This window comes from Mycteria americana, chromosome 3 (genome assembly GCF_035582795.1).
Source record: "Mycteria americana isolate JAX WOST 10 ecotype Jacksonville Zoo and Gardens chromosome 3, USCA_MyAme_1.0, whole genome shotgun sequence".
NCBI lineage: Eukaryota > Metazoa > Chordata > Aves > Ciconiiformes > Ciconiidae > Mycteria > Mycteria americana.
In genome coordinates this window covers 58,897,115-58,921,350 of record NC_134367.1, presented here as the reverse complement: position 1 = coordinate 58,921,350, position 24,236 = coordinate 58,897,115, and the positions used below count along the sequence as shown (strand labels likewise).

At 36.8% G+C, this 24,236-nt stretch overlaps 1 protein-coding gene across 1 annotated transcript in view; it reads left to right on the top strand.

Moving 5' to 3' along the window:
* TRDN (triadin) overlaps positions 1-22,144 on the top strand; it is a 234,906-nt gene extending 212,762 nt beyond the window's left edge. Inside the window, exons 36-39 of the mRNA XM_075498662.1 lie at positions 335-370; positions 577-621; positions 1,570-1,617; positions 20,717-22,144. Of these exons, the coding sequence (XP_075354777.1) occupies positions 335-370; positions 577-621; positions 1,570-1,617; positions 20,717-20,871 (284 nt within the window). The 3' untranslated portion in view covers positions 20,872-22,144. The remainder of the gene's footprint in view (positions 1-334; positions 371-576; positions 622-1,569; positions 1,618-20,716) is intronic.
* The last annotated feature ends 2,092 nt before the right edge of the window (positions 22,145-24,236 follow it).

Below are 24,236 nucleotides of genomic sequence, written 5' to 3'. Positions count from 1 at the left end.
AACAAGTAATTAGGGAATTCTGGCAGTAGTTAGGGAATTACAGAATTCTAGTGCCTAATGCCTTTATCAGGAGTTTCCAAACTACTCTGCAACCAGCAATATTCAAACGATTTCCAATGACTGTTCAGAAAGCCCAGAACTGCTACTGCCACTGAGGGTAGCAGCCACTGTTGTAATATTAGATACATTGTATACATGCCATGAGACACATTTAGCACAGTTATTATTCCAGGGAAATTACTAGGGAGATCAGCTTTGTGCAATGTACTTATTGTAAGAGCCCCGTATTTTTTATGCCTATCACTTAATGTTATTTCCTTGCAAATCTTTCTAGCCATGAAAAAAACAAAGACAGCTAAGGAAAAAGAAGGTAGGAATTTACTCTGTGTGTGCGTATATATGTAGAAGATCACAATAAAAATAGTATGAGATTACAATTTTGCATGTATTGCTATTTGAAACAACCCCTAAAAGATCTGTGTTAATTTTCAAATAATTTTACTTGAAAACTCTAGGTAATAATCTATTCAGCAGTCAATTTACCAACCTTGAACTGTGCTACTTTTTCTTTGCTAGAAAAACCAATTGAGAAGAAACATCTGAAAGATGAAAAAACCAAAGGTAATAAAGGGATTAAAATATCTGCAAACAGCAATGAAAATGCAAACATTAGTTTTTTTCATGGGATTGGAAAGAGGAGCTTTGTTAGTCTTTATAAATATGTGCAAGTAAGACGAAATGATGAAATTGTGCATAAATCCCCAGTAATTGAATGTGTGATGGCTCCTCTGCACATGAGTATGAAGGATTACATCGGCACATCCAATCTGGCTGCAGCAGAGCCCTGCCTGTCACCCTGCCTGGCTGGTAACGCGTTAGCCTGTCTGTAGGGTCCTCCAGCACTGTATCCACAGACGAGTGGATTAGTAGTCCCCACTTACTCTGCTGTTATGCTTCCTAGTGAGGCAGTGCAAAGTTCATCTCCATAGCTTGTGTGACGCTTTAGATCACCAGCTTCATATTGTAGCATAACTACATTGATAACAAGAAGCGCTTTCTATACATAAGATAGACTTCGTGGTCACCTATATTCTGTCTAACCTGTTGGACACAGCACTGTCTTGATTGTTTCCCTACAGTAATATGCAGACAGAGAAATCGTTTCTGCTATACCTCTGAAGACAATTAATAGTAATAAGTTCCACTAATTTATTAAGTTAGTGGTCTAAGACATAAATGTCTTCTCTACATTGGTTAAAGACAGTGACTTGCATATAAACGTTGTATATTGAAGTCCTGGAACTTCAAAGGATAACAGTTCATTAGTTGTACTGGTGCAAGTTTGCTAAACTAATATCCAGAAGCAGTTTGCTTCTATGGTTTTACTAGACATAAAATTTCTATGTTTAAATAATTTACTAGGAAAGTCATGTTTAAAAAGCCAATCTGTTTTATACAGATTCCTATCAGTGAGTTGATTCCAATAAAATAGCATGTTTCTTATTGAAATTTATTTAAATATTTTGGCCTGAAACTGAAGATTAATTTGGCATCTGTTTTGTTCTTTAGGAGTCCCGCCAGTAAAAGAAGCTCCACGACATCACAACCTGACATCAGGTATATTATTTTCCTTTATTGTAAAGGAGTTTCCTTTTGCTTTCCAAAATTTTCCTTTTTGTTTGTTTTTTTTAGTTTTGTGTTTGGTTTTGGTTTTGTTTGTGGGTTTTTTTGTGGTTGTTTTTTGTTGTTGTTGTTGGGGGGTTTTTTTGTAAAGGAGATAATTCTTGCAATCTTTTCACATGTCTCACTCAAGTCTAAGGGACAAGATGTGAGGCGAGCCAAGTAAATCAAATCTATAAATATTGTTCCTGTGGAGAACGATTTGCTCAAATGGTACTGCTTTACCACCTTCCTAAACTTTTAAACATATACTTAGCTATTTACTTTTTATAAACCAAGTGGCCTGTAATTAATTTGGCAGTGCATTATTTAAAACAAATATGTACTGCTCATAGAAAATCTGTTCCTCATAGAAAGCCACATTTGGAGAAGCATGTTCAATCTATTTTCTCTCACATTAATAAATATTGTCTCCCATCACCGTGTGCCCTCCCCCACACCCCAACCCCCGCAAAAAAGGTGAGTAAAGGTAGGGCATCTTAGGAGGAAATCTCCCTGCATTGTGTCACCAGTTAGCTCCATGTTTTTCCTAGTTTACGGTAAAAATAAAGATATGTTCCAAATTCTTGACTAGTATAAATCAATCCCTATGACTTCAGTGGGACTACACTGATTCATGACAGACAAGGACCAAAGTCTTTAATCTCCCCTGTGAGGTGTGACTGGTTTACACAGAAAATATGAACTAAATATTAATATGGATCCTCCCAGTGCAACTTTGTTGTCTTAAACTACTGAGAAAAGAATTTCACCTCTAATCATCTGGACTGTTTTGCAGTATACAATTTTCTTACCTCTTGTACTATATGTAGAATGCTTTAGAGTCCTATATACATGATATAAAATGTGCAATATATGTGTAGTTATATGTATCTGTGTATTTAGAAACATCTATTTATCCATATGTATAAACTTAAAATACTTGAATAATAATAAAAAAGGTAGCTAAGTATAAAAAAAGTACAGAGTAATCTGACATCAAGGAAGAGAAAATGCAAATGAAATGCTAAGATCAAGCATCCAAATGTTAGCATGTGTATTTGTATGAAAATATTTACACACATGGCTCACAAGACTTTGTTGTGTAAAGGCAACTACATTTACATATAAGAATGGCTTAGCTTTTACTTTCATCTTTTTTTAAAATCAGGAATACAGAGTTATAGAGTCAGATATAGACTTTAATTCCTCTTAATGTTTCTGTTGTTAACTGATAGATACAGAAGGTAGAATCTATGCTAGCAAAAAGTTTATATTATTTTATTAATATAGAATTCATATAGATCAAGTGGTGCTAATCATAATAAATAACCAGTAAGCTAAACCAAAGATTTTGTCAGTAGATAAAAGAATTATCTTATGGACCAAAATTCCAAATTCAGTGTAAAACAGGAATGTACTAAAACTTGTCTGCCTGTGAACTTTCCCCTGCACACCACACTCCTGTAAAATTTACATCATTCAAAAACTGTGTTACTGTGGCTTTTTTTTACAGTAATTGTTATGATTGGTTAATTTAATTGTGCATTATCATTGTGCAATTATTCTTCATTATTCTGGGATGTTTCCCAGATCGTAAGCAGCTCTGTGTAAACAGTTCTTCATAACTGGCTGTGCAAACAGAACTTACTATTTTCAGACTATTCTTTGTCCACTAAAAAGAATAAGTTAGTTTTCAGACAATGGATGAAAGGTTTGCAGAAAAACATCAAAGTGATTTCTCTTTATGAATGTTGTTCTTTGCTATTTGCTCACACTGGGAATTTAAAAGTTGAGACCAAATCCTAGGTCATGTACACTTGAGTTGGAACTTGATAGCTTTTGCCTGTTCTGTTTGCAGATGAAGCCAGTCCATTTTCCCCAGTGCGCTGAATGCTAATACCTTTTGCTGATAAATGGAAGTAGAAAAGGATTTACACATTCTGAGCTAATCTAAAAATTTAAATAGGAAATCTTCTTTCAGCTTTCAAAAGCTGAATAGATTCATGAGTTCTTAGATTTTAATCAGAGTCCTTCCACCTTTCCCTGATACTAAAAAGCAATCAAAGACAAACAACTTAAAAAGCTGTATATATCTTCAATTTTAGAATGCTCTGCATTTAAACTGAATTTTAAGCAGTACTGTACCTTTCATTAAACAATTGTAATATGTGCAGTAGACACTAAATTTCACTCCCCTGTAGAGCTGCAAGCATTTACTTAGAATTCTTTTTGCTTCTTTCTCCTGTCCTAAATGTCAAAATTGACACCTGTACCCAGACTGAAGCTTACCCACGCAAAAAAAATGGGAATTCTTGGAACTTAATTTTTTTTCTTCTATCTTATAACAAATGTATTTGCATGCACCCAGAAGCAGATTTTTCTATCTTGGAGTAAAATTTGAGGAGTGTACAAATTCAACTCTGTGGTGAAGACTATTTACCACACCCTTTATATGAACAGCTGTATACTTTTATGTAAGTCCTAGTTTGTTTCAAGGCTTATACCAGAGTATGAAAATCTAAATTAATCAAAAGTTGATTATGTTTATTGCAATTACCTTGTAACTGTCCTCATGGCTGAAAACTCAGGAAACAATGTGTGTTGCATTTGTCATACAGCTAGTTGAAGAGGTTGATGTTTTTACTGTGCCTGCAGATATGGAAATGTGGCAGAAATATAGAGAGGCTGTGATGGAAGAGCATGAAAAGTGAGAAATAATGAGATTGATACTAATCCTATATACATTTCTTTGTTAGAGAAATGTGTGGATTATTCTCAAGGTTAAGAGAAATCAAACTAGTCATGCTAACTTCCATGTAAATAGGTGTGTTGTAAATAGACTTACATAATTCATGCATCTACCCTCATACATTATTAGAGGTTTAACACTTTCTTGGACATGAGAACTTCTATACTTACTGTCTAGTCAAAGAAGTTGTACCTCTGGGAAAACTGAAATTATCATTAAGCAAAGTTGGAACACTGTTTATATGAACATACTATGCTAGCACTTTTATGAAAAAAAGCATTTCTCGGCTATATTTTTCCTCTGCTTCTGCAGTGATAGAGAGCAATACAGTTTCTCAGATGTTTTCTAGCATAAAGAAGAATCATTTCATCATATTATCAGCAAAAGGTATTCAATGGCACATATTGATCACCACATGAAAACCTCAGCAACTCCAGTGGATGAATTCATTACATGTCTGTATTAGCATGTGGTGATTGGCTTATTACTGTAAAGTTGTTTTATTGCTTTGTACTTTCTGTCTTCCTGTAATATATTTTCCAATGCAAAGACAATTTCCAAATCTGCAAAAGCAGAAAGTTCTATTTAATGTGAGGTTTGATATGAGCGCCATTTGAGAGACCATCAAGGATGTTTCCTCAGTGCTGAGGGAACATAAACTTATCAGCAGTGCAATGTGTAAGATTTTTTCCATGGGTCATTACTTTGAAAGAGAATGAGACCGCTTGCCTTTATTTTTTCCTTGGTTCTGAAGCATTTGAAGACTTTGGAGGAAAATATGATCTTTTTCATTATTCTGAAGTAGCAGTTTTTGTCAATTTCATTAAGCACAAACATATTGGTACTGTTCTATAAAATAGAAGCATTGAACTACTTTAAAAATAGTGCACGATATTCAAAGGAGAAGGCAAGAACTTCATCACTGCAGGACAGGTAGCTCTCACTATAGATAGGTGATGAACTGCAGTTACTATATTTTCTACTCTCCTTGTCACCCAGGTAGTCTGTGTATCTCAGAGGTACGATGGTTCTCTTATTCTGTCAGCAGTTTCTCCCAGAAATTCTGGAAGAACTTCTGTATAAACTCATACTCCTGAAGCTGACCATTTGAATGCAACTAGATCAAAGAAGCTGAACAAAAATGTTGAGGAGAAAAGATATTATGTCCTTTCTCAAAATAGAAATATAGATCAAGGAATGGACCATTAACTGTAACAGCTGTGTCTCTGAAAGTAATAATGAAAACAGTAATAGCATCCTTGAAACAATTTATATTAGAGATTCATCTTTTTTTTCTCACCAGAATTCAGCAATAAATACTAATATTAATGTTGTGTTTTCGGGACATAAGAAAGTGTGCTATTGGCTGGAAAATAATAGAAGGAACTGGCACTCTAAGAAGTTTCAGATTTTTTTTTGTATAAGATCTGTTCTCATTCATTTACAAGACCTGTGTCTATGCAGGATATTCTCATTCAGTGAGATTTTCCAGGGTGCTCATCGCTCTGCAGTACAAGCGCTCAGCTTGAGAGCAGGATGAGCTGCGCACTAAGGCTGCTTGCAAGAGAGTCCTTATAGAACAGCCTCTGTTCTGCAGATATACAGGAATGTCTCAACATTTCATGTTTTTTTAGAATTGCGAGAACCAACGCTGCATATGCAGACTTTTCAACAACTTGCTGTTAGTTTTTCTACTATTCTGAAGTTGACTTTTAAAGAAATACTTAGAGACTAAATCTCGTCAGGCTTGCCTAACCAGAGGCATACTGTGCATTAACAAGAGGTGTATGTTTAAAGAGCTCAGTTAAACAGTGCTGAATGCTTGACTGGTCACTTATTAAGAACTAAGGTGACCTTGATTTAACCTATTTTGAAATTGAATTAATGTAAATTTCACTGAGGCTGCTTTAATTCTGAATGAGTGCCCACACAACACTTTTATATGGCCTAATTAATCCATTTTTAAAGTTAACTTGAATTAATCTTCCTGATTGTTTCTACATAGAAAAGCCATATAAGGGAGAAATATCAGACATATATTGTGGTAGATAGGTAAAATAAAAGCTTTATGGTCTGGTATGAAGCTGATTAAATGTCACTGGAAAAGTTCTTATAGATTGCAATAAGGTTGTAAACTCAAAATCTGTAAATACACACCACAAATCAGAACAATACATCAGTTTTTATGTTAATTATAAGCTTATAAATAGCTTGTCAGCATAGTGACATTGTAATCTAAATTATGAATTACAGACAATCTATTTAAATGCCCAAAGGGTAAGTTTTACCTTTTGAAACAAAGAACTTCATGGGGAGAATCTCTAGGTTCCTGCTGCATCTTCTACAGGGACATCTATCCCTAGCTCTAAACTAATCTCCTTTTTTTGTCTTTGGCTATATTTGGTAATTCCATTACCTTACCTTGAATTTATTTGTTGTCAAGATTTGTTTACAATTAGGAATTACAGAGAGAGATTCTCAATCAGCTTTGCATTATGATGAGAGCTACTTGGACTCAGTTTAAAGTCCACCTTCCCAATAAACAATCATAAGTTTTCAAAGTAATCAACACAGTGACAAAAGAAGGGTTGATTCAGTTCAATTTCTGTGTAGCACCTAAATGTTAGCTACATGTTAATAGCACTTGAACTTTAGTAGCTCAATTTTCAAATTACTGAGAACCTTTTCTTATTGTTATGCAAGCTTTAGCTGTGCCACAACCGTGAATGTGCTTTATAGACCACATTGATAGACTCTAATCTAAAATCCATGAGATAAATCCCGAAGATTAATGAGCAGAGAGAGTCCTTGCCAATCAACAGTGAAAACCACTGTTAAAAATATAAGGTCAGACCCAAGACATTATTTTAGAGGATTTTAACAACCCAAATAGTCTGCCAACGAGGTTCTATAAAGCCTAAGGTTTTTAGATTCATAAAGCACCTTCCCGTGCAAGCACAGAATTTTTTGGCCCCTACATCCCTGTTTTTGAAAGAGGGAAAACTGCTGGCCTAGTGCCCAATTCCTACAAAAACATCATTAGGATTCAAAAACTTCCAACAATTCCTGTCCGCCAGACATGCTTTGAGTACAACATCAGCAACATCAAGCCCTTGACAAAATGCAGCTGTAATTACTTTGCTTCTAAAATGGTGGTGACGATACTTTCTCTATCCTTGTGTATCATAGAATCATAGAACCATAGAATACCTCAAGTTGGAAGGGACCCATAAGGATCATCAAGTCCAACTCCCTGCTCCTCACAGGACTACCTAATATTAACCATATGACTAAGAGTGTTGTCCAGATGCTCCTTGAACTCTGACAGGTTTGGTGCCGCGACCACTTCCCTGGGGAGCCTGTTCCAGTGACTGACCACCCTCTCAGTGAAGAACTTTTCCCTAATGTCCAATCTGAACTTCCCCTGACACAGCTTCACGCCACTTCCACATGTCCTATTGCTGGTCACCAGAGAGAGGAGATCAGCACCTCCACCTCCGCTACCCCCCCCAAGGAAGTTCTAGACTGTGATGAGAGGTCACCCCTCAGCCTTCTCTTCTCCAAGCTGAGCAAACCAAGTGACCTCAGACACACTGCGTAAGTCTTGACCTTGAGACCTCTCACCATCTTGGTCATCCTCCTCTGGACACAGCCCAATAGCTTGATGTCCTTCTTATATTGAGGCACCCAAAACTGCACACAGTACTCAAGGTGGGGCCACACCAGTGCAGTGCAGAGTGGGACCATCACCTCCCTCCACCGGCTAGCTATGCTGTGCTTGATGCACCCCAGGACACAGTTGGCCCTTTTAGCTGCCAAGGCACAGTGTTGACTCATATTCAACTTGACATCAACCCAAACCCCCAGATCTCTTTCCACAGGGCTGCTATCCAGTCTCTCATCCCCTAATTTGTATGTATAATCAGGATTACCCCATCCCAGGTGCATAATCAGGTACTTGCTCTTGTTAAATTTCATACGGTTGGTGATTGTCCAGCTCTTTAGTCTATCCAGATGTCTCTGTAAGGCCACTCTACAGCTCCTCCTAATGTAGTATGACTGGCAAACTTTCTTAATGTGCATTCGATTCCTGCATGCAGATCATTTATAAAAATATTGAAGAGAACTGGCCCTAAAATTGAGCCCTGGGGAACCCCACTGGTGACTGGCTGCCAGCCTGATGTAACCCTATTTCCTATAATCACTGTGTAGTCTCCAAGGGATTTAGCTGACACTCATTCAGAGCCCTCTTTACCTGGAAAGACTCAACTTTATACCTTCCACTATTATCTATTTGATATAAAAGTCTGTTTCTGCTTCAGAGACTTCTTTAGGTAAAATACTTCAAAACAGTCACTTAGTAAAATTTAGAAATAATTCTGGACTAATTCTTGTACTATCAGGCACATCTAGTAATGTATTTACCTAGCTCTTGTGGCTCATGCACATGTACAGCACTAAGTTTAATATCTGGACAGTTTTGCAGTCCATAAGGGAGGGATATTTTCTGTTGTCATTGGAGACCTGGTTTGTGAACATGACTTCAAATGCAGGTGCAGTCATTCAACCTAAATCATGTTCAAGGTGTCTGAAGTGCACTCTAAATCTTGGTCCACAAACATTATTGGACCTCTCCCATTACACTTGCCTTCTGAGCTTGGAATGACTGTTTACATCAAAAGAGAATGAGCAAAATTCTACCAGGGTATATACAGGAAAACTCAGAGCCCAGGGAAAGATCCCAAAAATAAAGAGGCATCTTTGGTGAAAAAATGAGTTGGAGGATGAGCAGAAATTGACAACGGACAAGGTAGTCAAAAGTTGGATTTTTTACAATTAGTTCATGAATTGATTACTTCTCATGCTAAGCCTAAAAATGATTTGCCTAGCAAACTATTAGAGACACACCTATATTTACTATAAATGTAGAGACAAATAGGTCTAACTAAACAAGATATGAGGGTTTCAGCCTACTGAAAAAAAAGACAATGAAAAAAAAAGTATTATTTTGTAGCATGCTGGTTTAGATCCAGTAATAAGAATCTGATTTGCCTAACTTTGCAAAATGAATCCAATTAGTAATATTATTTCTGCCTTTTGGACAATGATTTCATTCCCTTCCTCTTAACTAGGTCAAAACATTTCACTAAAATTAAACTAAGTAGCTCCAAGCATTTATAAGTATGTACAAAATTTGCGCCAAGTCAAACGAAAAAAAAAATCCTCAGTATAAATCTCTGAATTATTTTGCCACAAATGAAATATCAATAACTAGTATCTTAATGCTTCTCATTGGTAAGTTGGTTTTGCCCTTTAGTTTGACTGGTATATCTTCTTAAATCACACTGCAATAAAAGAGAAGAAAAGTACATATTATATATTTCCATGACATATCTCATGGAAGCATAGTTCTATACAAAATGTAATTCTTCAACAGTTTTCTGAGTCAGAGATTATTTATCTTTGTTCCAGATAAATGGCCATTTCTTCAAATCCCTCTTGAACTTGAGGAAAGTAATTCCTCTAATGTCATATTCCTTCTCTTCTAATGGGGATGTTGTTTGAGGACAGAGCAACTGTCTTACATTTTATCAGCTGAATGAATATCTAGTACCAACTTCCAGTATGTTATCCATTCTTGTTAACATAATCAGATCCCTGATGGTTTTTACCTTCTTCTTTGGTTTTATATGTTTTTTGCATGCATAAATGTGTTTGTATGTAAGGTTTAAACCAATCTTTTAGTCACTGACTGTTCTTCAGAAACGATTATTTTAATGCAATGTGTTGTAATTACATTAGTTGAACATGCTGGCCATAGGAATGAGTCAACAGAGACCATGTCCCCTCAACATGCCTAAGGTACATGATCAGCACACAGTGCATCCTATCAAGACACTGTCATTGTTTATTAAGCAATAACAATAAAATCCAATTCTATATTGCTGCCTACCAAATACCACTGTAGTCTGATGTAATTACCACTGCAGACTGTGGAAAAATCCAACCGATTTTAATAGACTTTGCATTAGGCCTGCATTAATTTTTGGTCCCTCTTAAATATCATTCCTTGAATGATTCATTCATTTGCTCCTATGTTTCACTAAAAAACCACATAATGCAGTACCAGACTCCTTTGAAAGCTCAATGCTAGCAAAATTGTAAAGACTGTGTGCTCTGGTCACCGCTATGCTTTGTTGGAAGTGTCTGTATTACCACATATGTGTCACACTGTTACATCTTGCATGGTTTTACCATCTAACAAAAAGAATTTTTTAATGAATTTTGGGGGATCGTCATACTTTGGGGATATTAACACATTTATGTGAGAGTTAGGTGGTTTGTGTGCAGTGATCATAACACTTAAACACACAGCTTATTTATCCATTCAGCCTTCTTACTAGACAATGCAAGAGCCATTTAGCAAAATAGAGAATTTTTTGCTCCTTAAAATGGTTGTTAGGTGTCATCTATCACATTCAAGGTGAAAGATAGAACTGTTTCACCTTTTATTGTAAAAATCAGCTTTGTTAGAATAAAGATCTCCTTCATTGAGCTTTGTTGTTGTGTTTCAAAAAGACCACTGACTTTGATAAGTAACAAATCATAACTCGTTTTAACCGGTTCTGGTCTTGGGACCTTATATATGTTTTTACTGGGGTGATTTTTTTCCCCTCTAATGGCATTAAATATGACCAGAGTGACCTTCTAGCACTATTGATTTGATACATTTACAACATGTTTTATACCAAGAAATTGTTATTAAAGACATGTACTATTGACTTTGTACTGATACTGGTTTTGTCCCACTGATTGAAACACTGGTAAGGGCTGGTTTCTTTTGTGTATTTAGCAATTTTCCTGAGAGTGTTGGGACCGCAGACACACTTAAGAAATGGAACAATCTTCTGGGTGTTTTTTGCTCACTGTTGAGCACTATTTTTGAGAAGAGGTGTATTCATTCTTTTAAAGTATATCTATTTTACCTTCTCCAGACCTTGCAGTCCCATGATGCTTGAAAAAGAGCTGTTAAGGATAACATGTGATCTGAGCTCTCATGGCTGTAATAACAAAGTTGTTGCTAGTATTTAACTCTGCTACTCAAACACATGTAATATTTTTTTGTTAAATAACTTATTATCTGACAGACCCCCTGCTAAAATAGATATGAAAACTTGCATGGTGTTTGCAAAGATGAGCCAATTAATTGCATTTCATCACAGACACTTTGAAAGTAGCTTTGAGAGCTACTTTCTGACCATTCTTCATTTTCTTTCCTTATTCAAGAAACAAAATAAGATGCAAAAGAAGTTGGCTCATGGGATAATTTCTTTTTTTCACTTTACGGTCTACACATTGTCTACACAATGCTAGAAAAATCTGATTCTAAGGGGGTGTTTTTAGACATATAGAATTGATTTAAACTGGTAGTGATATTTCTTGCTTATTTGTAATGGACATATAAAAGTTTTCTCCTCTTCTTTTCCCCCTCCTCCTTCCCACTGTACTTCCTGGGAATGGCAGTAGTGCGGCTGTACAGCATGCTCAATAATAAGAAAGGAGTTGAAAAGGATTTACCAAAAAAAGATAAATGTAATTTTTGAAGCAAACCATATTGTTTTGAATAGCCAGTATCTCAACACAGACCATATTGTGAATTTAAGAAAACAGTATTTGGTCTTCTGCATAGGCCCTCAACATTCAGCTTTGCTATTCAGAGAAATGGGATTTAATTAAATGTCAGTTACACAGTGCAGCTAAGCAGAAAGACTTATATACTTGTCTTAGAAAGTGTGAAGGCAAAAATATGTGATATTTAGCAAGGATTCCACACCACTTCCCTTCCCCATCTGCCCCTGTGCTTTCTCTGGTCAGTTTGTCATACTGTAATTTTACTGAAATGTTAAGGGAAAGAGCCCAAATTGCTTGATAGGGAAAGAAGCAGACCAAAGGGGAAAACACCTGCTTCTCTTCCTTGCCCTTTAGTAAGTGAAAAAAAGTTCAGCTCCTCAGTCATTGGAACAAGTTTTCTTTGTTCTTGTGTGGTTCAGTTTTGATTGCTGAACCAAAACACAGTATGTGCATTCCTGAGAAGCAATCAGAAAGGAACGAGTGCAATTGTTAATGCTTTCTCTTACTTATAATTGCTTACTAATTAGTTGGTTCTAATGCTATGATTGCCTGAATTTTTGTGCTTTGTTGAATTGTTTAATTCTATTAGGAAAGGCTCTAAGTGAAGAAATTTGATTCAAGCTAGAAAACACCAGTAATAAAAATTGTTTCCTCGCATATTCTCTGTAATTTTTCCCTAATAACCAAACTGTTATTGCTAAAAGCTATTGCTTTTTAATGAATATTTTATTTGGTGACTTGCCTAAAAAACAGCTATCTGAGCCTTGTAGAAATGGGACTTTAACCATTGTAACGCATAAACAGGAACACCTTTACATTCTTTAGGATTAGTAAATTTTATTCCTCTCTGAATTTTCTACCCCCTTTCCTTATAAGATTAATTTTAAAAAAGACTATCGAGAAAAAATACATTTATTTGTTTGTTTGGATCACCATAATTCCTTACACAAAACTCCCATTAATTGCTTGAGTAAGCACTTGAGTGGTAGTTTGGCACTTTGAATGGTGGAAAGCTACACATAAGTAGTCTTCTTTAAAATGATACTGAATTATATTAACTCAGGAGAAGTTTTCATTAAAATTATCACAAGGTCCTTGGACATCCTTGGAGTTTAAATATGTTCCAAATCAGACTGCACACAGCTGAAGGAAGAAATGAAAATTGTTTTTCCACTTAGCTCCTGAATTACCAGTTCCCAAACCAGACATGCTGCTTAAGTGGAGCTAGAGCCTATCACCCTTTGGAAATTCTGGATCAATGCATTGGAAGCCAAACTCTTTTCCAGGGTCCCAGCACCTTGACTTTTAACATCCATTACGTCTCTAAGGATGGAGTGCCCTCATATTCATCAGTTTTCTTAAAGAACTACTTCAGCTAAATGAGCACAGAAACAATTCCAAATATAATGCTTAGGATATATGGATCTATAAAGGCATAAATATGCAGGGTGTAAATGAAGAAGTTGGTACTTATCTAGCACTGAGTTTTTATAGTGTCTTTTCCACTACAGGGTTCATTTAAGTAGCTGACAGATGCTTAATAATCTTTGTCCTGGTGACTGGGCTTCTCATGAAAATCTTTCTCTATCCAGATTTGTCACAGAAGGGGACCCTTGGTTGAGGATCCCTTTATTCCCCTTGTATGGAAGGTTCTTCTGGTCAGCTATTCAGATTTGAAACTCCTCTCTTTCCCAGCAATTTCTTAATCTTTCTCTCAGCCCAAAGAGATTTTGGATCTTATTGTCACTTCATCAGTGTCTGCTTTCTCATGCTTTGGAAATGTAAATGGTTGAGTGTGAATCTTTCTGCCCAGACAGTAAATAAAGACTGTTAACCAATATAAGCCACCATAAGGGAAAAAACTGTAACCACCTGTTAAGCAATAGTCAAACCTAAAAGTGAAGCTTTCTTATACATTGATTCTAATATTCTATACAGACTCACATAAATCGATGATTTATGCCGTATACAGATGGATTTAACTCTTCACTGCCTTTGCCAGGGATGAGACACAGAGTAATCAATCTATTTGGGATGGTAAAGGACTTGTGGATGACACCATAATATTGTGCATGCTTTGAAAGTTAGATCTGATTCTGGGATGTAATTGGACTTCTGTGAGCCTGTCTGCTGGTTCTCAGCCAAGTCAATTCTGCTGGTATCTTTGCCTTACGTGAATATGTGGAAATGGAAGAGTGTCGAAAATCACTGTTTAACTCTTCCAACAATCTTATGGCTTTGGCATTGTCTTTGTTCTCTAGCATCTAGTCCCTTACTGGGATTTGTGTCAGCTAGTTGTCTTTTATCTGTTACCTGTTACCTTTTCCATTCAATAGGCTTAAAGAGAACAATTAACAACAAATAGTATGTAATTTGCATTCTAGCTCTTTAAATGTTAAACTAGATCCTCAAGGCAAAATTAATAAACTTTGAACAATCATGGCAACTGGGAGAGGTGCCTGAGGACTGGCAGAAAGCAAATGTTGCTCCTGTCTTCAAAAAGGGCAAGAAGAAGGACCCAGGGAACTACAGGCTGGTCAGCCTCACCTTGGTCCCTGGGAAGGTGATGGAGCAGCTAATCCTGGAAACCATTGCCAGGCACATGAAGGACAAAAAGTTGATCAGGAAGAGTCAGCATGGATTCACAAAGGGAAAGTCATGCTTGACCAACCTGATAACTTTCTATGATGAAATGACTGGCTTGGTAGACCAGGGGAGAGCAGTGGACGTTGTCTACCTTGACATCAGTAAGGCTTTTGGCACTGTCTCCCATAGGATCCTCATAGAGAAGCTGATGAAGTATGGGCTGGATGAGCAGACAATGAGGTGGATTGAAAACTGGCTGAACTGCCAGGCCCAGAGGGTGGTGATCAGTGTCAGGAAGTCTAGTTGGAGGCCAGTAACTAGTGGGGTAACCCAGGGGTGAATATTGGTTCTATTTAACATTTACATTAATGATCCGGATGATGCAGTAGACTGTACCCCCAGCAAGTTTGCAGATGACACAATACTGGGAGGAATGGCTGATGGACCAGAGGGTCATGTTGCCATCCAAAGGGACCTCAGTAGGCTGATTTTCTCCTTTCTGCTGAAGAACTGAAAGAACCAGGAGAGTGCTATTGCAGTATTCCTCACATTTCTTGCAACCAGCCCTCTGTGTGAGATGCATGTCACTTAGAGCTCAAGAGCATACATAAGTTCCATGGAATATTTGTATAATTTATTGGATATCTATGGAATGTACTTAGCATTTCAGCTTGACTAGACCTGAACAGCTTCACACAAACCCTGAATCCAAGGGGGTTTGTTTGTTTCTCTGCTTTCTGGAACACATCTTGGCTGTTCTCATTCCAAACGGATTTCCATCCAGGCAAAAATCATTTTAAAAGATCAAAAATACTTTAAAAAATTTCCCTCTTTTTGTGAGGGAAAAAAATGCCCTTTCCTTTCACAAAATGAAAAACAAAGAAGCAAATACCCCCTCCTCCAGCCTTTCAGAAACAAATTAGTCTTAAGTACCAGGTATCCTTATATAACAGCATTAATTACAATTTGTTAAAAAAAACATTTCTACACTTTTCCAGCATTGACTTTCTTCTGTTTCCTCAGTAATACTCATAAGGAAATTTAAGTAATTATATGTATTCTCATAAATTGCATCCTAAACAAAAGCATAAGGCCAGATATAAGACTTTTTTTATCTCAGCTAAGCTGACAAAAGACAACTAGTGTTAAACCACATGTTTTACTCCTACTGTTCATCTTTTTTTGGTAACATTTGCCCTAAAGATATGAGACAATATACTGAAAGTGAGAACCCTCTTCAGTTTAAAAGGCACATTCTGTATTCACATTGAATGTGGGAATTATGAAGGCAGAATGGGATGCATTTGTAGTCTTGTAGGCATGCCAAAATTCAAGTTGTTCTCCCAGCTATGGATTGTATCATAACACTGTTGCAGATTCTGATACAGACACAGTTCCAAAGATGTTGGTATTCATTTGAATAAAGTTTTCATCTGCATGTTTTGCAGCTCAGGGTTGCACGATAAAGCAGCCTAAGAAGGACAATATGAAAGGGAAATATTGAGAGAGCACATAGCAAAAAGCACCATTCTGAAACAATTTCCTCCTGCGTAGACCTATACTGGCAGCTGACTTTGTTTTGCTTAACAAGTTAGAATATGCTAAAGACAGACCAATCGGTTTACAGAAAGTGTGAATCTCATCAGTAATAAAAAAGAAAGACAAGATATAAGATACTTACCAGAAAATATATAAATAAATTGAAAATACAACAGACATTTGCAATATGTCTACTTCAAAGCTCTGGTTGCTTGATTAGGTTAAATATAAAAGATCCATCCCAGCAAGGCATGCTAATGAATTTTCTTTTATAAATGAGTAGTTTTGTACTGGGAGAATTAGTAAGAAGCAATCTACAAAGATAGTATGGAAAAAAGGTCTTTTTTAACAGTTTGAATATCATACAAAACCTGAAGATGCCTTCTTCCTGTACCTACACTTGGAAGCATAACACCCTCCTTACCAAATCTTATACTCTGATAACAATATCTACTAGATCTCACATACAATACAATGTACCAAAACAGTTCAATCTTTTAGCAAGGGAATCTGCTTCATTTTCTCAGGTATAAACATTGCCTTAATATTAGGATAAATCCATGAAGCATTGTGCTTTAGTTTGTCTAACCCCCAAAAAAAATTTTGAAGAAAATGTGGACTTTTCATTTCAGAGTGAGATATTTCAGATTCATTCCAATGACATTCCAGATAAAAATTAAAACTTTTTTCAGATATTTGTAGATTTTTCAAAGAATTTCAGAAAAGTTTTATTTAAAAGTTTTTAAAATCAAAAGATAGAGTTTCCAAATTTTTGTTTCAGATATCACTTTTTATTTATAATATTGCTTTTGTATATTTCAATATTTTAAATCCTCTGCTATTGCCTGTTTACTATTGATGAAAAAAAGCACTTGGTTTTTTTTCAGTTTACCCTTCCTCAAGATGAAACAGTTGACAAAGGGGTTTAATTCATTCTTTTGTGGACTTGGATTATTTTTTTAAAAGCAGAAGCTATATCTTTCCCTTTTGTCAGAAAGCTTTTCTCCAGTGAAAAGTTGTTACAGCTGAATTTCTCATTGGCTGTAGTCTTGCCCATGTCTCAGAGACAAGAAGAAACTTCTACAGGTTAATTCCTGTTACTGCTTCACTCATACCATAAAGAAGAGGAGACCTCTGTCCATGTCAGTGTGGAAGGGTCCTTTGGCCCTGCAAACTAATACATGCCAGTTCTGAGCCTGATGTTACAGGCCACACAGACCCTAAGGGCTGTATGCGTAGCAAGGGCTCCTGTCCTTTGCACTAAAGGAAATTTGTCAGTAGCATTAGGTTGTCATCCTCAAAATGTAGGAGCACTGAAGAGGAATAAAGTGTTTTACCAGTGGTTTTGACTGCTGGCTGACAGCAGACCAATTGTCCAAGACACTGGTTTTGGAAGACAGTATGCTGCAATATTCATAGGTGTTTGAGCTTCATACCCCTTACACACTTCTCCTGGAAAAAGTGTGATTGTTTTTTCCTCCTTATCTTAAAAATTCTTGTACCTGTCCTGCCTTTTCTAGTCCTCTTGTTCTTATTCCCATCCCATTTGCAGTGTTTATCCTATCTTAATTCCACTCTTCAGGCTTTCCCACTCTCAAATTGTCCACAAAGTAACTCTCACTCTTTTTTTTTTTCTTATCTGTCATAATCTCCAGGCCTTGTCTCCCTTCTTACCATGAGGTTCCCCTATCACTTTCCAGCCACTTGACCACAATCTCTTGACACAGCTATGTCCATTTTTCTCCTCAAGCTCTTTGGTCAAGTTGTACATCACTTATTTTTCTTCCAGTCACCCCAAGAATCACCTGGCCCAGGCACTTTGCTGGATTAGTGTTGGTCTTTTACCATGGCAGACCACTTTTTTTGCCTGAGCAGTCACAATCTCCACCACGGCTTCCCATCTCAGTCTCATCACCCTTGACATAAAAGCCAGATGTCTTCTGCCCTCAGCATTGCCCCTCTAGCCTCCTAGGATACTGACACTTTTTAAAGAAAAGATTTTTTTATACCAAGAAAAGAAAACCTTTTTTTTTTCCTAGCTGCTTTTTTTTTTTTTTAATATACCTACATTGTTCTTTTGGAGTTTTTTGCCAAAAAACAAGCTCAGCCTGAAGCTAATTTCAGCACTGAAAGTTTCACCACAGGTAGTTAAATATGGTAACAAATTAAGTTACTGGAATTAGAGTCCTATGAAAGGAAGTAGCAGGCAAACAACAAAAAGTCATTACTACCATTCCTATCACTCCCGAGTTTCTTCTTTATCCTGATTTTTCTGATATTTTCCTTATATTTTCTGAAGACAGATGATAAGTGACAAGCTATATAAACATTTGAATGTCACTTCAAAATGTTGCATTCAACATACATGTTAGCCAAACAACAGGGCTCACTTCACAAACACGACAAGTATCTCAGAAATATCACAATCAAGGGTGATCTTTAGCATTACACATTCCAAATACACATAAATTTTAGATTTCTTTTAAAACAACAATTATTTTCTGTGCCTATTTTTCAAATTTAGTATTACGGCCCACTGTAATTAGTTTGTAGCTGTTGGCCAAGTGCAAAAATCTGAAAGTTTGCCCTTTCCCTCCATGAATGTAGTGGCTTTTAACAATAGACTGTAAGCCAGATTTTTCAAGTGAAATGGTTGCATTGGCCAGTAATACTGGTGATTTTGGAATGATGCTCAGTTAATGTCTCTGGAAAATGCTGTGGTGTCAGGCATGCTATAATTACAATATACAATCATGTTTAAAATGCTTGTAAGTATGTAGCTATGTAAGTTAGTATGTATCAGGACATTGTGAATGTATGTAAAGAAAAAGAGCTAATTTTTTGCATTCTGATTACATGTAAAATACAGGGGGGGTGTCAACCATTCTTATTACCTTTAAGTAAACTATTTATTGGTATTTATTTGGGCTAGCAAATGCACGATGCCCTACTTGCCTTCTTCATAAAGAAGAGAGAGTTATTGAATTTTTTATTTTCATTTTTATATCCATAAGAGGAATATGCAGAAATAATTTCCATTTAAACAGAGAAAGGTGAGTTTTTAATTTTCAGCTTTCTTCCTGTAAGGTATTTCTCTTTATCAAACCACCACCCACTGGGAGTAAATTTTAGGGGATTGTGTGTTTTGGTTTGGTTTGGTTTGGTTTGGTTTAAAGAAGATCTGATTGAGAAATCTCTGACAGAGTACTTTGGTAAGAAAATATCGTTTTCAGTCATAGCAGTTTTTGTGGCAATATACTGCTTGCTGTTAGCTTTACTCACAAAAGTTACCTTAGTTCAAGGATGGAATAAGTCTATTTGTTGAAACTATAACATATCCCAGAAACTTCCTGGTCCTGCCCAAGTGCCCCTGTAAAATGGCCAACAGTAGAGGACATAGCACATCCACACCATGCACCTAGTCCGTGGCTTGTCAGGCCTTGCAGGGGAGCCTTGGTCTGTCATATTTGGGCTGTGAGCTCTAGTCATGGGAGTCACTTTGTCTCTGTTTTCTGAAGAAATCTCAGATTCATCTCACAGAGGAATATCAGAAATACTGACCATTTTGGGGAAAAATTTGTTTCCATTCTCAGATTTAGTGGGAAAGCAGTAAGTCATTTGCAGGAGGATCTGATTTCCAACTCCATTTTCAAGTGTGCTTTTTAGATAACAAAGACTAACCTTTATGTGATTCAGGTAAGATGACCACAGAGGATAATATAACTGGATTGAATATACCGGCATTTCTGTCACACCGCTCTGTATTCCACCATTTTCTGTGACTTGGCAGTCAATAGATAAACCCTGCCCTCAGTTTATAACACAGGGAGCCCTGGAGTCCATCTCAGATTAGAACTATCACAGGGAACAGTTAATTTTTTAAATATGGAATGAACAGCAGAGGAAAGAAAAAGGCATCAGAAAATCAATTGCATGAAAACTAACTTGTTTCAGATGCCAACATTTCTCCAGTCATTTTCCTAAACACATAACTAACTAATGTGTGACTACACAGGCTAGGGCTCAAAATTTGAAAGGGACAAAATCTTCCTGATTGTGTAAAACTAAGAAAGATGTACTTTGTGATTATGATTTATAATAAAAGATAATTCATTTGAAACCTAATAAAATATGCCATTACCACCATTAGATGTGAGTCCTTCTGGAACTCCTCAATGTATCTGAAAGTGGCTATGAAATATAAAATCAGAAAATATATGTATGAGTTTCAGGAACTTCCATTCAGCTATCCCAAAATGAAAATATTCTGGGAGAAGTAGGACTATAACACTGAGTGGAATAACAGATTTAAATGTGAAATTGTCAATAATTTCTAATCTTGTGCTACAAAGATGTCTCGTTGACCCTTTTAGCTAAAATCTTGTTGATATGTCGAACCTGGCTTGTGATCATACTAGAGATTTGTGCTGTTAGAACTCAGTTAATGGGAATGAAATTTTACAGATGCTTTCTGAAAGAACATGGAATAGACTCATAGTGCCAGTTTGGAGGCCATTAACATCAACCATCTCTTCCTTTTTTTCCTAGCTCCTGTCCGCTACTTTCAATGTGTCTTCCTAAACGGACCTAATGGATTTGGACTGCAATTTCCCGCTAACCTCCCTTCAAACCTCCCTTCAAACAAGGAAGAAAAGACTCACTCTAAGACTTCCAAGAAAAAGACAAGGAAACCAGGGCAGTAGAGAAACTGAGTCCTGTGATCGCTCACATTTTGCACTTTATCTTTTCTGCTGAGGTCCACAGTAGTTACAGTGGTACTTGTCATTGCAAGAATGTGATCCACTTGGACACATGTACCTGGAAAAAGTTTCCATGAGGCAGAGGCAAAACAAGCAGTAATGAACTGTGTTTGACAAAGGTAGAAATGTAAAAGTGCCCCATTTCTCATGGAAAGGCTGCAATGCTAACAAAGCGTTGACCTGATTGTGTGTGTGAGTGTGTGTGTGTGTGTGTTTTCCTGACTCTTTTGCTCTTCTTGTTTTTCTTTACCTACCTGCTCAGCATTGAAGTGAGTCTGTTTTCCATTTAATCTTATCTAGGGAGTAAAATGTTGAATGTAGCTCTTATATCAGCAAGATTGCAAGACTACCTGCAATCCTAAATCATTTCTTCTTAACATTTGATCAAATTGCTGACAGGAAAAAGCCTCACTAAGTCATGAAAATGTGCTCTGTGACTGGTGCTATTTTTATGTCTCATTGACCAGTGTAGCCTGAAGCTCACACTTGCTCTGAGCAGCTCAATATACTATCAGCACGTTGACTCCGCAAGCCATGTTAATGATGAATATTTCTATTTAACTTGAAGCAGGAAAAGCATGGTCTGTTTGTCCTGCCTGTTGGTGAAATACAAACTCTTCACTTTCTAAAGCCCAAAGTGAACAGCGAAAGTGCAACAACATGGCAAAGTTGAGGAAAACCATGTGTTTTACCAACATGAATGTCCCAAGAAACAAATTAAATAATTTTAGTACTTCTACTTTTCTTATGTGGGTAAATCAGATTGACTTGCAGCAAAGACCATGTGAAAGGAGAATATACCAGCCAACCATTTGCTATTAGCATAAGTCAGATGAAAAGCTATGATGTGAGATGCCACTCATGAAACTAAAGCAACCCAAATTTCCAATAGGTAAATATGCCAATAATCTGGGTAGCTGATTTTACTATATGAAAGGAAAGGACTTCCTCACAGCACACTACTGTTGATAACTTATAGATGAGAACTGGAAGCAGATCTGCCAATCCTCAGCCTTCTTTTGTGCATTTCTGTAGAAATAATGGATTTCTTGCCAAAGAGATGGGCATAAAGAGATGGGATGGCATTTGATCCATGTGAAGGCACATGACTGAAAACAGGCATCTCAATTGTCTGTACGTCTGGCAATGTAAATAATCATGCATTTTTGCAAGCTGCTATTTGTATTTCCTTATTATACTTTTGCATTTAATCTGTGAAATGTACAGCAGTGATCTTAGTTATATAGGTACCTGCTGAAGCAGCATGATACTCTTTGTACAACCCAGCTACTTGTAGAATCTGATCACACCAGTAACTATACACTGCTTTTTTATTTTTAGCATAGTTCAAGATAACATCAGCCCCTTCCCCCATCCCCTCTCCCTGCTGACCCACTCTTACCTTAATCAAATAATTGACTCGCACGAGTTTTGGACAACTGACTCTTTGACAGGTTAATGCAATTCAGAAAGCTTTGCTGTTACACTGCTGGGTCAGGTTGGTACTCTCTGATTACTGGTCATGGCCTTATGTGAACTGGGTTCTTGGTCTTAATGCACTCTCATACTGCACAGGTCCTGTGCTGCAAAAACTGTCATTGCAACAAGCAGTCTAGACAGTGATTTCCGGAAAGAGGTAGGAACAGGTCCTGCCCTAGGAGTAGCTCTTCCCACACAGGAGCACACTGCAGATAAAAGAGTTCATGGTGAATGTCTCCACTGTCACTTGTGAAATCTGCTCTGGAAATAGAGCTGCCAACAGAGAATATTTCATGGTAAAATGACAATCTTTAATTTTCTTTCACTGAGCCCTTTTATATTTCCAGTGACTTTTTCCCTTCCCAATTTGTGATTTTGTATATATTATTACGGATGGTATTGCCCTAGGGTTTTACTGTGAAAGCTGTCTTAAAATGAGATTATAACTTTCTGAAAATCAGTTAATTTAATTCAAGACTTTATCTAATTCCAATAATCAGGACAAAATTTTAAGATACTATAAGCCATTATTTTTTCAACTTCTTTTGGCAAAATAGATTTTGTTCATTATACTTAGCCTTAATCCTTTCTTATTTGAGTTGGGAGATGACAAGAATATGTTCCAGATCTCATTTCCATAATGTTTCAATTAGATATCTGAAAGCTTTGGGAATATAAACGATTAATATCATTGAAAAAGTGATATAAAATCAGTCATTTATTGTTGTTTCCTTATCTCAGTCACTGCCTCAAAGAATAGGAGAAACAGGTCCACTCTCAAAGTAGCAAGCATTTTTCCCTTTAAATTCACCTGGAAACTTTAAAAAAATTACTTGAATTGCATGGTTTTACTCAAATTAGCCTAAAATATTGCAAAATCATATGCTGATTGTTACCCATTTTGGAAAATAAAGAATATAAACCTTGTTCCAGTGGCTGTGATATGTTTTCCTGTGAATCCAAAAGTGCAGGACAAGGGTTTACATATGTGAGCTTTCTATCCCTGCTAAGTATATACAAATCTTCTGAATATAAAGACATGGCATTTCTTACAATTAGGCTGGAAAAATGAGTCATTCAGCATTGTATTTATTCCTAACGAGATTTTTGCAATACTTATCTTAGCTAGTCTTTTTACACACTTTGTGGATGACACTCTAAAAGCTAAATGGTTGCTGCAGTCATTCAAGGTAGGACTTCATTTGTACCAGAATGACATATGTTCATCAAAGTGGTTATTTAAAATACAACTGCACAACCAATACTGACAAACCTGCAGTCTCCAACGACTAGTTTGTAGCCCAGACAATCAGGAAAATGACCACTAAGAAACTGAGAGTGTAAAAATTGTGAGATTTCCCTCCCCGCCCCCCGAACTAGGGCTTGCCTATATCAGCAATTGCTAAAACAGATGAGCTGGTGCACGAACCAGACTACAGCGTGAAGATAGCACAGCTGAAATTGCTGTGCAATTGGGGTTCAAGAGTCCTTCGCCCCATGGAGTTTGGTGAGCCTTCCCACCAGGTTTGTTGCTCAGCAGTTTGGTTGTGTAGGTGGATTGGCGTTTCTAATCCCTTCTTCTCAAAAATGTGCACCTTTCTCTGAGATGCTAAAATCCTGCTGAAGTCAACAGGAACAGTAAATTTCCAGCAACTCTGAAAATCAAGACTTGACCAAGCCCAATGAGATCAATTTTGCACTGCTTAGCCAAGAGTAAGTTGCCCACCCCAGAGCTGCCTGCTCTTGCTAGTACAGTCCACGGACTCCATCTGCAGCCCTCAGTTCATCTTTGGTGTTTCACACTCCTACCCACGTCACAGCTGGAGTCT